The sequence below is a fragment of the Accipiter gentilis genome, chromosome 14 (assembly GCF_929443795.1).
Source record: "Accipiter gentilis chromosome 14, bAccGen1.1, whole genome shotgun sequence".
Taxonomy (NCBI): domain Eukaryota; kingdom Metazoa; phylum Chordata; class Aves; order Accipitriformes; family Accipitridae; genus Astur; species Astur gentilis.
The window spans coordinates 33,860,378-33,874,118 of NC_064893.1; the positions used below are offsets into that span (position 1 = coordinate 33,860,378).

Genomic DNA, 13,741 nt, shown 5'->3' on the forward strand with positions numbered 1-13,741 from the left:
ATGTGGGGGCGAGGGGACGGTGCCGGCGCAGCTGGGCACGGGCAGGCCCACTCTGTGGCCAGTGCACGGGGTCCTGGGCAGGAAGGGTGGGTGGGGGCCGAGCGAGGGAGGGGGGTGGCAGTGCTTTGCCCATGCTGAGGCAGCCGCTGAGCTGCCATCCTGTGCCGTTTGCCGTGGGGCTGGGGCTGTGCTGGTGTGGGGCCTCGGGGACATGGGGCCCAGGGGTCCTGGCTGCAGCAGGCAGAGCAGGGGCTGGGGCTGCTGGCAGGGCCGGTGCGAGGGGTCCGAGCCCCCCCGCCCCGCAAGGTGAGGGCCAGGGAGCCTCTGCGCTGCAGAGCAGCTGGCCCCGTACCAGAAGAAAGTAAACAATTAATTACAGCCGTCAAGAAGTAACTAACGCCAGCGGGCTGTCATGATCTCAGCCTGCTCCGGAGGAGATGCCGGGAGCTGCAGCCAGCTCTGGCTCTGGGATCCTCCCGGATTGAGTGGGTGAGAGAAGGGGGGGCTGCAAGCGGCCCTGCAGGGTCAGCGTGGGGTCCTGTGGGCAGCCCCCAGCCCAAAGGTGGCCCTGAGCCCCGTGGCCCTGCTGGGGAACGGCCTGCGAGGGCCGGGGGCTCTGCAGGAGGCAGCAGGGCCCGGGGGGTGGTCGGCCCCTTCGCAGCCCTTCTCCAGGGTCAGTCCCGGGCCTGCCAGGCTGCGGGTCTGAGGGGGGGCTGCGCCAGGGTGTTTCTGGGCGCAGTGTGACCCCGGCCAAGCCCGCTCCCCTCTGCGGGCAGCATTCCCTGCTCTGCAGGGCTGCTGCAGCCTGGCTGGGCAGAGCGGGGTCGGCAGCCTCTACTGGAGCCCTGGCCCCGCTGCTGGGTGCTCTGGCCATCCCCCTCCTCCCCGGGGTGCCCTTGGATGACGGTGGCTGCAGGCCGGTCCTGCTGCATGGGCAGGGGGGCTTCGCCCCCGGGCCGGTCCCTGTTGCCTGCAGAAGGGTCTCCACCGGCAGCTGCCCCCCTCCACCGAGAGCTGCCCGCCGCTGCAGGCAGGGGCCGGGGCTGCCCGGGCAGGGGGTTGCCCTGACCCCAGGCCTCAGCGTCAGTCCCGCAGGTGCAGGGTCTGTCCCACTGCGCACCCCGAGCCGGGTGCCCGGTCCCAGGGCTGCGCCGGGGCCCGGTGCGGGGTGAGGGGTCTGGTGCGGTGCCCGGTGCGGAGTGCGGGGCTGGTGCGGGGTGCGGGGGCCGGTGCGGGGTGCGGGGCCGTCCCGCCCGCGCCAGCCGGGGCCCGCAGCGCTGCCGTGCCCTAGTTCCTCCCCCCGCCCGGCTCAGCCGGGAGGCGGCGTGCGCTCCGCTCCTCGCCCTCCCCCGCCTCGCCCCTGCCTGCCGCTGCTCCCCTCCCCGCAGCGGCGGGGGCAATGCCTCCTGCATACGTGATGAAGTGAGCGGCCGGGCTGGGCTCCGCCGGCAGCAGCGAGCCGTGAGCCCGGGCGCCTCCGCACTGCAGCCCCCTCCCACCGGCGGCGGCGGGGGGCGGCGCGGGGACGCGGCTGGCTGCGGAGCGCGGCGCTCGCAGCTCCCGGGCAGCAGCGTGCGGCCGCGGGCAGCCGGCGCCATGCTGAACAACCTGGCCGACTGCGAGGACGGCGACGGCGGCGCCAGCCAAGGTGAGGGACCGGGACCGGGGGACCGGGGGAGCCGGGCTGGGGCCCGGGGCTTGGCGCCGAGCGGGTGGCGGAGGCGGCGCGGAGCCGGGGGCCGCGAAGGCTGGGGGGGGTGGGGGGGCGCCGCGGCCGCCGGACCCCGCCGCGGGGCAGGCGGGCGGCACCGGCCGCGACGGCGGCTCTCGGTCCGCGGCCCCGCGGGGCTGCGGCGGGCGGTGCGGGCGATGCGGGGCTGCTCCCGCTCCCGCTGCCGGCGCCTCCGCTCAGCCCCGGTCCCGCTCCCGCCGCTGCGGCAGCCCCGGGAAACGGCGGCGCGGCTGGAGCAGCGGCTGCGGCGGGGCCGAGCCGTTCCCGGAGCTTGCCGGGGAGCCTCCTCCGGGAGGGGGCTGCGGGCTGCGCTCCGGGCGATCCCGCCGGGCGCCGGCCACCACCATCTCCCGAGCAGACCGCGGCGGCCGCTGCGCCGGCCCGCTCCCGCCCGCCCCGGACCCCCGCAGGGGTCCCCGTGCCGGCTGCCGCCCCCCCCTTCCCCCCCCCCCCCCGGCTACCTCCTCCCGATCCTTCCCTACCGTCTTCCCCCCTCCGGCTGCCGCCCCCCCATCCCTGCCTGCCTCCTCCACATCCCTCCCTACCGCCTCCCACATCCCCGCTGCCGCCCCCCCCCAGCCCTCCCTACTGCCGCCCCCCATCTCCGGCTGCCGCCCCCCCACCCCTCTCTACCGCCTCCCTCGTCCCCGCTGCCGCCCCCTCCCCGTTCCCGCCGCCCCCCCCCCGCACCCGCCGTCCCCCGGGGCTGCCGCCGCTGTTCTTAGTGCTGCCGCTGTCCGCGGTGCTGAAGCGGCCGCCCGGGCCCTGCGCCGGGGCCGGCGGGAGCCGCTCGCCCCGGGGCCGCTGCGTTCTGCAGCGCCCAGCCGAGCTGTGCCGTGCCGAGCCTTGTCGTGCCATGTCGTGCCATGCCGTGCCGAGCCGAGCCGAGCTTCCCCGCTCGGTCTAGCCCGTGCCGTGCCTGCCAGTCGGTCTGAGCTGTGCCATTCCCTGCCAACCCGTGCCGTGCCGGGCATGCTGCAGCCCCGGCGCAGTGCAGGCGGGCAGGGCCGCTGCGAGCTGTGGGCGAGGGTCCGGGGCTGCAGCCCCGCGGGCGGTGGGGCCACCAGGCCCTGGCAGCAGCCCTGTGACTGCTGGCGCTGTGGCCTGAGCTCTTGCCAGGGCACCCACCGACAGCCGAGCTGCTGCGGAGGGTCCTTGGGCCCCTGCAGGGCCATGTCCAGCCCCAGGTGCCCAGGCAGCTGGGCCAACACAGCACCCTCTCCTGCAGGTGTTTCTGTCGGGCACAGGGATGGGTTGGAGCCAGGGAAATGGCAGTGGTGTGCCTGAGGGGACCTGCGGTGCCTCTCTGACTCTCCCCAGCCTCCCACCAGGTCCCTGCCTGGGGTCTGCTGAAAGCCCCAGCCAGAAGCGGACAGCCAGCTCTGGCAGTCGCTGCGTAAGTCCCTGGCTGCCTGCAGCGAGGCTCTGGGCACAGCCACGACGAGGCTTTTGGTGTTCGCTCCGCTCCGCCGACCTGAACCTGTTTATTTGCTTGTTTATTCACAGCTCCACTCAAGGTCAGGGCTGGCAGGAGTCTTCTGGGGGCATCTTGCTGGGCTGGGGGGAGCTGTGCTGGCCCCCGGCCGTGCCCTTCCCTGGGCTCTTGCCCTCCCCTTGCCCTCTGCAGCACCAGGATCTATCCCACTCACTGCATTTCCATCAGTGCAGCAGTGCCGGCAGCGTGGTGGCAGGCATTTCTGCCTTGCTGGGGTCTGGTGGGAGGGCTGGACATGGTGCCACCACAGATGGACCAGGCAGACTGCCCCTGGAGCTGGGCCTGGCGAGATGGTGCCCTGTGGGCTGGCGGGTATGGACCTGGAGGCAGTGGGGGCTGTGGGGGGCTTGGGAGAGCAGGGAAGCATCTGTGGGGAGGGTGATGGTACAGCCCCTGTACCCACGCTGAGGGCAACTGCTGCGGGGGGGTGGGGGTGGGATTACACCCCCCCCGAGGGTCGCACTAAGGTCCCTGTGCAGGATCTGTCTGCAGTGACCATGGATGGCCCAAGGGGATGGCAGAGCTGTTGCATGCCAGCAGGGCCCCCCCACGCATGCTGGCTGCTCCATCACTGGCCGGCCAGTGACTTGCCAAGCCCAGCAGAGCTGCTGAAGCCCTGGGTGCCACTTACTTAGGCCATTTCTGTTGGAAAGGCCAAGCAGCATCCCCGCTGCAGGTCTCTGTGCTGGACAGCCTGTGAGAGCCTCATGACAAGGGCTGGAAGGGCTCCAGCCCTGGCAGCCTGGTCAGTGCTGGGCTGGTGGCAGACCCTCTGGGGAGGTGGTGAGGAGTGGGGAAGGCAGGCAGGGCTGCTGCCTGCAGTGTCCAGGCTGGCAGCATGCATGCTCTGTTTGGGGTGTGGAAATGTCAGACGCAGCCCCGCTGCAGGCTGCTGTGCCGGCACCCCAGCCTGCAGGCACCAGGCTGCCCAAGGAGGGGAGACCCAGGGCCGGGAGGCTTTGCTGCAGCTTGTGTCCACGGCCATTTCCAAGGCAGGGCTCGGGCTGTCTGAGAATCTGGGAAGCTGTTTAAATGCAGCCAGCCAAAGCGCCTGTGCTGGAAATCCTGCGCCTGCAGGGCCGGCTGATCAAAGGGAGGATAATCCCAGGTTTAGGAAGGAAGAGGATAGGTCTGAAGTAGCAGTTGGTCCAATTTGGGTCAGGCAGTGAAAGAATCCAGCCCAAAAGGCCACTTGCTGTGCCTGCTGGCTGGAGGGGTGACGCACAACCCTGGGGTGGGGGGAGCATCCCACCTCTCCCCACCCCATTCCACCCTACCCGACCCCACCACCACGCTGCAGCCAGGAGACAGCACTGCTGCATGCACTGCCAGCATGAGCCAGTGCTGCTCCGGCCACCAGAGCTGCAGCCGGACAAGGTAGCCTCTGCCTTGGTGAGGGGCACAGGGCTCCGTGGCCTCTCTGAGGTTACCCTGCTGGGGGCAGCTGGCAGATACCCTTGCTCAGAGGAAAAGGAAGCCTGGGTGGGAGCAGAGGTGCCAGCCACCATAAGGGCCCCTTAGCCATCCTCATCTGCCTTAGGCACTCCCAGGCCAGCAGCCCAGGGCCAGGCCAGTGGACGTGTGGCTGAATCCCCTTGATAGCTGGGGGTGACAGAACAGCACCTTAGCCTCACCAGCCAGCAGCTCCTGCGAAATGGCAGCAGCTGGGGACATCAGACAGGGCCACGTGCTCACCCGTGTGCTCACCGGGGTCACCCTGGGGTGCCCCTTGCTGCCGGCTGCAGGCAGAGCCCTGAGGAGCTGGAGGAGGCTGCTCGCCAGTCAGTGCTGTCGAACACTCTGGCAAAAGTCAAGGTGCCCTGTGCACCTTGCGGGGAGCCCCAGGGTGTCCCTGGGTGCCGTGAGCAGCCGCCACACTGCTGCTGCCCCTGAGGCTGGTGGGACTGGTGCGGGGCGCGAGTGGGAGCCCCATGGGGGGGTGGCACAGGAGGGGCCACTGACCAGGCCCGCACAGGGGGTCCCTAAGCTGTCAGCACCCCTATGCCAGCATCCGGCAGGCCCTGGGGCCCTGCAGGAGCACAAATGGAGGTGCAGGGGGAGCATGGGGCCAGGGCTGCCCCCACTGCATCCCCCCTCGCCTGCTGCTCCTCCTGGCCGGTGCCGCAGCCCCAGCGCCCGATGTCCCTGGCCAGGGCTCACCGTATATGGCGGCCGTGAGGGAGCTGGTCCTTGCGGTGTGCCGTGGAGGGGACAGGCTGGCCGTGGCCAGGCAGGAGCAGGCAGCAGCCCTGGCAGCAGCTGTGGTTAATTAGCCTGTAGGGTTTGGATGCCTGGGCTCCCCCCAGCCAGTGCTCGGTGCCTTGCGCCATGTAAAGCGATTAGGGAGGATTTGGGATAAGGGACGTGACGCTTCCCAACCCAATTTAGGGCTGAATAAAAAGCCATTAGGGAATCAGATCGCGGCTGGTGCTGCAGCCCTGTGGGGCAGGTGAGGTCCCAGGGGCACGTGGATGGTCCCTTGGCTCTGGGGGCCTGGACTGCCGGGGCGGGCAGCGGGGTTGGCTTTGGGATGCCCCGGGCTGGCAGGGCCGGCGGTAAGGCCTGCCGCGAGCAGGACTGCGCGATGCCCACCGCGGGGCTGCGGGTTCCTGCCAGCAATCCCGCCGCGAGCCCTTCCAGCCGCCGCAGCAAATTAAAAGGCCGATTCATGTCGAGTGATCCCTGGGGAAGGGGGCGGCTGAGCGCCGGGATCGAAGCCTGGCACAGCTCTGCTCTGCTCCCGCTGCCTCTCCCGCACCGGGCTGCCCGGCCTTGGCGCTGCCCAGCCCCATCCTGCGCTCCCGCCCCGGTGCCAGCCGCGGGGAAGCAGGGCATGGGCAAGGCCTGGCAAGCGCTCGTGGGGCTGGGGGGACACCTGGCAGTGGTCCCCCCCGTGTCCCCGCGGCCGGGAGGTGTCACCCCCTCCGTGCTGCCAGGCGGGGACTGGCCGTGGCGGGTGGGGACGAGGTGGGCCCTGCCCGGGGGGGGAGCTGCAGTGCCCCTGCCCACCCCTGCCCGCACAAATCCTGTGGCAGCCGCCGGGGAGAGCCTGCACCGGCCCCTCTGCGGCAAAATGGTCTCCGGCAGGAGCGGGGAGCGTGTTGTCACCTGGGACCCCGCGGCCCTGACGCTTAACTCCTTCCAGCCTGGGGGGGCCAGGGGCGAGGCGGGTGGCCAAGGGTCCCCCCCCACCCTGAGCCGTGCCCCGGGGACGCCGGAGCTGTGCCATGTGCACGTCCCTGTGTTCCCCCACCTCTTGCTGTTCCCTGGGCCTTTCCTGGCGGCATCACCCGGCGAGGGGCTCCTGTCCCCCTGGGGCCAGCCCTGGCAGCCTGGGTGATGCCGGCCCGGGGCCATGGGCCCTGCGGTGCCGGAGAAGAGCAGTGCCCCGGATGGGGGGGTTGGAGGGGCTGCGAGGTTTGGGTGCCATTGCGGTGCCGGTGGCTTGGAGCGTGGGCACCCTGGGGTGCTGCTGGCGTCTGTCGGCAGGAGCCGGGCAGTGCCAGGCCCGGGGGGGGTTCGGCCACGCTGTCTGGTGGGTGCTGGTGGGCCGGGGCGCGGGTGCTGTGCGGGGCCGGCGTCCGGCCGCCTGCGCCGTTACATAAGAGCGGGAGCCGAGGCGGCCGTGGCTCGCCGTTGCCATGGAAACCAGCACGGTGATGTCGTCGGTCGGGTACCAGGCGGCGAGGCGAGGCGAGGCCCCCGCGGGCTTCGCTCTCCTGGTGGGGTTCCAGGGCTTCGCCAGGCTGCGAGCATATCGCCCCGCCAGGCTGCCCCCCGTGCCATGCCCCCAAGGCGCCGCTCTGTCCCGAGGCGTGGAGGTGGGCTCCGGACGCCCCCAGTCCCGCACCCTCACGCCCGTGCGCCGTCAGCCTGGAGGGCAGCCCCCTTGACTGGCGGTGGAACGTCCCCGGAGCCAGTGCAGGTGGGTGGGAGCTGTGGTGAGCGGGTGGGTGCCAGCCCACGCCACCACTGTTACCTAACGAGTGCTGGGTGCGGTGCTTTAGGCCAAACCTAGAGCAAGGATCATGTTGGGTCCATGCTGACAATCCCGCGCACACCCTTCAGTGGGGGACACGGGGCATGGCATGAGTTGGCGGTTCAGCACATGGTGCTGGGCGTGCATCCGAGGGGGCTCCGGAGTGAGGCCGGACGGACCTGTGGGCCAGGGTGTCCCACTGCTGCCGCCATGACCACTCCTGCACAAGAAGAGCCTGCAGGCTCTGCCCCACAGTTTGGCTGCGCCGTTGAGGACACTGCCGCCCCGCCGCTCCACACAGGAGGAGCCCGGGGACTGGCGGGAGGCAGAAGGCCAACCTGCGGGTCGGCGTCACCTGTGGCGCTTTGGGGCTTCACCTCCCAGTCGGGCAGGAGCGCCGCGTCTGCCGGGGAAATTGCAGATGGTGAATCACCACCGCACACAGGCAAAACGGCTCCCAGGATCCCAAATATGAGTCAACTGGCAGCAGGCAGGCGGTCTTCAAAGGACCGGGCTGCTCCAAACAGTTGCGGGGTCTGTCCCAGGGCTGCCGTGTTGCGTGGGTGGCTGCACCGCCCTGGCCCACGGGAAGCCCCTGTGCCCCTGGGTGCTCCCGGGCTCCACACTCAAGGCTGGTGGAGGGGATGGCACTTGCCCTGGGCCCAGGATGCGGAGCAGGTCTGTAACCTTGCCTGTGCAGGCAGCCTGGCCGGCAGTGCTGCTGCCACCAGTAGTGTGAGTGCCCTGGCTGCGGGGCAATGGTGACGGGGATGGGTGTGTGGTGGGGACCCCCTCTACTCCTGCCCAGGGCCAGGACCAGGCCCGGCTGCCCCGGTTTCCCTGTGCCGTGGGGGCCGTTGCCCGCCGAGCCACTCTGCCCAGCACCATGTCCTTTGGCTCCCCATGCCCACGCGGCCCCTGTCCCCCTCCCCTCTGGGCCTCCGCTCAGAGCTGCGCCACTCCGGCGGCACCATCCTTGCTGCCGCTCCATTTCCAGCCTGATTTATTTCTGCTGCTCTGCAGCTCAGCTGTTTTCCTTGCTGTTAAGCCGACTCCGGGTTTCTTCTGCACAAGGTTGTAAATGCAGCGAGCAGCCACGGCCCTGTCCCAGCAGCTCTGCGGGCTCTGAGCCGCTGCAGGCGGCTCTGCTGCCCTGGGCAGAGCAGCAGTGCCTGCCCTTGGCAGTGGCATCGCCGGCTGCCTCCCTGCCTTGCGGCGCAGCCGGCAAGGCTGCTGCCCCTGCTCCTGTAGTGCACATCAGGGAGTAGGACCAGACATCTGGCCGCTCGCCCTTCTCCCAGGCATCACGCCGGGACCGTCCCCCTCCGTGGTGGCATGCTGAGCAGCCGGCCGCATCCTGCGCCTGCAGACGCAGCGCTGCGGGCAGCCCCGGTGCGCTCACCCGCGGGTACCCCGCGCCGTGAGTTATTGCTGCCAGCTGTCCCGCCGGGAGGGTTCCCCCTGGATCCACACCGCTCACCTCTCTGCGTGGATGCGCTCCGGTGGGTCCGTGCGCTGGCCCGGCTGGGCAGGGCAGCACATGGCTTCTGGGGATGGGCGGCTTCTGCCCGTGCGTGGCACAGGAGGTGATGCTGGTGTCTGGGATGCAGGGCTGCCATTGCCTGCGCTGGCATCGGGCGCGAGTATGGTGCCCATGGCCCCGGCAGCCCTTCGAGGGAGCTGGGGTGCAGCCATGACCCCTTGTAACGTTAGCCCCGTGGGGTGGATGCTCTCCCAGTGTGGGCTGGGGCAGGGGCTGCCTGGCTGACCCAGCGGCATCTCTGCAGGCGATGGCAATCCCAAGGAGAGCAGCCCCTTCATCAACAGCACGGACCTGGAGAAGGGCAAAGAGTACGATGGCAAGAACATGGCCCTCTTCGAGGTAGGGTGCACGGGTGGTGGGATGGGAAGGGTCCCCAGGGAGGGAGCTGAGCTGGGCAGCTGTCCCACAGCACCCTGACCTGTGCCCTGGGCACCAGGACACACTGGAGCCCCAGGCCAGGGGCTTCCGCAGCCATGCCCGGTGGGATGGGCAGTTGGATAGCATCTGGCAAATTCCCTGGATCCCAGGGCTGGCCAGGGTCCCGAAGGACTGTCCTCAAACCTCGGGGCTCTGCTCTCTACAGGAGGAGATGGACACCAGCCCCATGGTCTCGTCCCTGCTGAGCGGGCTGGCCAACTACACCAACCTGCCGCAGGGCAGCCGGGAGCACGAGGAGGCTGAGAACAATGACGGGGGCAAGAAGAAGCCAGTGCAGGTGAGGGACTCGGGAGGGACGCAGCCCCTGCCTGTGCAGTGCTGGGCCACGGGCTGCCCTGGGGACAGCTGGGTCCCTCAGCCCCTGCTGTTGGGCGGTTTCACCAGGGGTCCCTGGCTGCATTGCAGGAGGAGCAGGACCCCTCGCTCCTCTGCCAGCCAGGCCCATGAGTCCTGATGGCTGCCCGCTCCCTTGGCAGGCCCCACGGATGGGCACCTTCATGGGCGTCTACCTGCCCTGCCTCCAGAACATCTTTGGAGTCATTCTCTTCCTGCGCCTCACCTGGGTGGTGGGGATCGCCGGCATCATGGAGTCCTTCTGCATGGTCTTCCTCTGCTGCTCCTGTGTGAGTGACAGTCCCCCGCTGGCCTCACCTGCGGTCTGGGGGTCACCAGCTGAGCTGGCCAGGCTGCGGAGAGGTGCACTAGCTGCCACCCCACCCTGCCTCTGCCGCTGCCCCTGTCCCTGTCCCTGCCCCTGCCCCTGCCCCTGCCCCACTCACAGCAAGGAGAAGCCTTCGGCTTCCCAAAGGAATCAGCAGCAGAACAGTGCTCAAATGACAACCCAGATCGTAGCTGCCATGCGGGGGGGGCTGTGGTGGGGGGGGTCCCTGCCCTGGCCCTGCACACAGTGCTGCAGCGAGCCATCCTGCCAGGACAGTGACCCCAGGGCAGAGGCTGGTGGGGATGAACACGGGCAGTGTCCTGGGCAGTCCGGGGACCCCCGCCTCTCGTGGTGCTGCTGGTCCCTCCAAGGGGACCTGCCTGCCGGTCCATCCATCCATCTGGCTCTCCCGTGGGCATTCCGGCCCTGTGGTACATCTCAGCGTGGCACCAGGGAGCCCCATGTCCGAGCATGGCCCCAGCTCTCCCTTCCCACTCCCCTGTCCCCCTGTCCCGCTGCCCCAGTGAGGAGGGAGGTCTGCCAGGTGCTGACACTGTTTCTTCCCACAGACAATGCTGACTGCCATTTCCATGAGTGCAATTGCCACCAACGGCGTGGTGCCAGGTAGAGCCTGTGTTTGTGTGTGTGTCGGGGGTGAAGGGAGCTGGCTCCCTGCCAGGTCAGGCTCCTGCAGGAAGCCCTGTGCCCCAGAAGGGCCAGACCAAGCGTGGCAAAGGGCTGGGAAAACAGAGAGCATCGCCCAAGGCTGTCCCGCTCCATGGGCCATGCCGGCCAAGCTCTGCAGCCACCCTGTGCCACGCTCGGGAGGGCGGACGTCACCGCCAGCCGCTCCCCAGCCTTCTGCCACCAGCCCGCGCGGGTTCCCTGTGGCCCGGGGGGAGCGCGGAGCTGGAGCTGCCACCCGTCCCCAGAGCCGCAAGGTGCAGATGGCAGCGAGAGCCGCCAGCCGCGGCTCCTCCCTCCGCCAGACTGGCGAGGCCGCGCGGGAGCCAGGGAGACATGCTGGCAGGAGGATGGGGAGCAGGGCGCCATGGGCTGGGCGGTGGGGTGGCCTCTCCCGCTGGCCTCCCCGAGCTGCGCCAGACGCAAGGACGCTGCTGTGTGTGGTCTCTACCCCTGGGGAGGCACTGGTGGGGTCTGGCCGTGTGGGTGCCCCTGGGCTGCCTCCCCCAGAGCATGCCCAACCCCGCAGAGCCCCAGGGGAGCTGGGAGCGGGCGAGCTGTGCCAGCCCAGATAGTCCACTGGGCTGGGCACGGCAGTGACAGCCCCAGCGCAGAGCATAATTAAAGGTATTTATCATCCTGCTGCCACAGCGGGACCATTGATCCTGGCAGCCTGGCTCTAAGGGCTCCTCTGGGAGGATGGAGCAGGCCCCATGTCCCTGGGGCTCCAGCACCTGTCTGGCGTCCCAGGGGATGTGTGTCCCTGCAGCCATCACACCTGACTGCTGGACTGCCGGGGAATGGCTTTGCCAGTGCAGTCGCTCCTGCTGCTCTGGGGCCCTGGAGACTGCGTCCTGCTCTGTGCTGCAGTGGGGTCCAGGGCTGCCCCAGCTCCATCCTGCCCTCAGGGATGCCTGGCAGGGCTGGGGGTCCTGCTGGGATCTGGCCGGGACCCACTTTTGCTCTCTCTGGCAGCGGGTGGCTCCTACTACATGATCTCCCGCTCCCTGGGACCTGAGTTTGGTGGGGCTGTGGGGCTCTGCTTCTACCTGGGCACCACCTTTGCCGGCGCCATGTACATCCTGGGGACCATCGAAATCCTGCTGGTATGTGCGTGGTCCTTCCCCCTGCACAGTGTTGAGGGCTCAGATCCTGGCGCAGCAGCTCTGCCCTTGCCTGCCCGTGCTGCCCACTCCTCGTGACCCATCAGGGAGCTGAGGCTTTGCAGTGGGGCTGAGGGACCCTTACCTGGGGTCCCCTCCACGGAGCCGTTAGCCAGATAGTGATGCTACGACTCTCTCCCAGGCCTACATCTTCCCAGCCATGGCCATCTTCAAGGCAGAGGATGCCAGTGGGGAGGCGGCTGCGATGCTCAACAACATGCGTGTGTACGGTACCTGTGTGCTGACCTGCATGGCCACTGTGGTGTTCGTGGGGGTCAAGTACGTCAACAAGTTTGCCCTGGTCTTCCTGGGCTGTGTCATCCTCTCCATCCTCGCCATCTACGCTGGTGTCATCAAGTCAGCCTTTGACCCACCAAGCTTCCCGTGAGTACAGCGTCCCACGGGGCTGCAGCAGGGCTGGGGTGCACAGGCGCATGGCTGAGTGCCTGCCCACCCCCCCCAGGATCTGCCTCCTGGGCAACAGGACCCTCTCGCGCCATGGCTTCGACCTCTGCACCAAGATGGTGGTGGAGGGGAACGAGACGGTGGGCTCCAAGCTCTGGGAGCTTTTCTGCACCTCCCGCTTCCTCAATGCCACCTGTGATGAGTACTTCACCATGAACAACGTGACCGAGATTGAGGGCATCCCCGGCGCTGCCAGCGGCCTCATCCAAGGTAAGCACGGCACGGGAACAGATGCATGGGGATGGAGGAATGGGAATGGAGGCGTGGGGATGCGGGCATGGGGATGGAGACACAGGATGAGCCCCAGGGGAGCTGTGGTGGGGCAACGGCTGTGCCTGCTGGGCAGCTCTGCCAGCAGGGCTGGTGGAGGGGCCGGTGCCACAGGGGGCCATTGTGTGTGTGTGCAGCCGGCCCTTCGGACATGGCAGGCTGGTGGTGTGGGGCTGGGTGGGCAGTGCCGGGTCCAGGTGAGGGGGCACGTGGGCGATCCCTGCCGTGGGCTGCTCTGGCCCTTGGGCGCAGCGAGCTGGGCTCACGCCATGCTGGGCAGCAGGATGGACTCCTGCACTGTGCGACTGAGCTGGGTGCTGCGGCTGCCCATGTGTGGTCTGTGCCAGGCAGACCACAGCAGGATGGCTCTGAAGGATGCCCAAAGGCTGGGGAGGAATAAATCCTCCCTCTGCTTCCTCTTGGCCTTTGGAAAGGCTGGTATTGATCTGAGGTTTCATGAGGAGTGATCGCCCCTTGGGGGCACTTTGCTGCTGTGGCCGCAGCCGCACCGGGAGAGTGGCCAGGGCCGCAGAAAAACTCGTGAATTTGCTGGGAGGAGCCACTTTTGACCTCTTTTTTTCGGAGCTGCTGGTACATTTGCCAGGTCCTCACACTCCGCAGTGGGTGGCAGAGGCCAATGCTCTGTGCTACGCTCAGAGGGCATTTGCAGACCCCTGCTCTGCCGTGCCAGCAGGATCTGCTCTGGGCGCTGCCAGGCCGGGCCGAGTGTTGGGGCTCAGGAGCGCAGCACTCTGTTGGGTTCCCTGCCCGCGGAGCCAAGAGCAGGATCAGCCCTTCCCCAGTGCAGCAGCCAGGCCGGGCGCTCCTGTGGTGCCAGACTGGGTGTCGGGACAGTGGCTGTGCTGGCCTCGCAGCACGCTGGGTGCATGCAGTGAGCTTGCTGCAGCTCCATCTCTGGCGGGTCCCACAGAGCAGGGTAGAGGCTGGGGTGGCCGGGCATGACTAGCACTTGCTGGGGGAGCAGCCCTGGTTGCATCTCCACTGGGTGCCGAGGCTGAGACTGCGCCACAGCGGCTGCGGCACCGCTCCAGCCCATCTCTGCCGCCGTGGCTGTGTAGACCCAGGTGTGGGGGCTCAGGCTTCACTAAGTGTGTGGCGCCTGGCACTACGTCTGCCAGGCCACATCATGGCGATGTGATGGAGCATGTTCGCTGGGTGTTTGGGAGGCTCCCGATGGCATCCCATGCTGAGGTCTCGTGGGGCAGATAAGGAGTCCCTGGCTGCTGGGTACAGCCTGCTCCTGCTGGCAATGATCCTGCCAGGGAGGGGACACGGACCCCCCACCTGGCC

General features: G+C 68.9%; 1 protein-coding gene across 4 annotated transcripts in view; it reads left to right on the forward strand.

The window, feature by feature from the left end:
* Nucleotides 1-13,741, forward strand: part of SLC12A5 (solute carrier family 12 member 5) — a 33,904-nt gene that overhangs the window by 5,398 nt on the left and 14,765 nt on the right. For 3 of the 4 annotated variants that reach the window (XM_049816374.1, XM_049816375.1, XM_049816376.1), the window contains exons 2-8: nt 8,994-9,088; nt 9,333-9,464; nt 9,664-9,810; nt 10,418-10,472; nt 11,508-11,638; nt 11,838-12,079; nt 12,159-12,370. In XM_049816374.1, the coding sequence (XP_049672331.1) occupies nt 8,994-9,088; nt 9,333-9,464; nt 9,664-9,810; nt 10,418-10,472; nt 11,508-11,638; nt 11,838-12,079; nt 12,159-12,370 (1,014 nt within the window). Of the gene's footprint in view, nt 1-1,353; nt 1,649-8,993; nt 9,089-9,332; nt 9,465-9,663; nt 9,811-10,417; nt 10,473-11,507; nt 11,639-11,837; nt 12,080-12,158; nt 12,371-13,741 lie in introns of those variants that run through there. The other variant, XM_049816377.1, reaches the window with a different exon arrangement.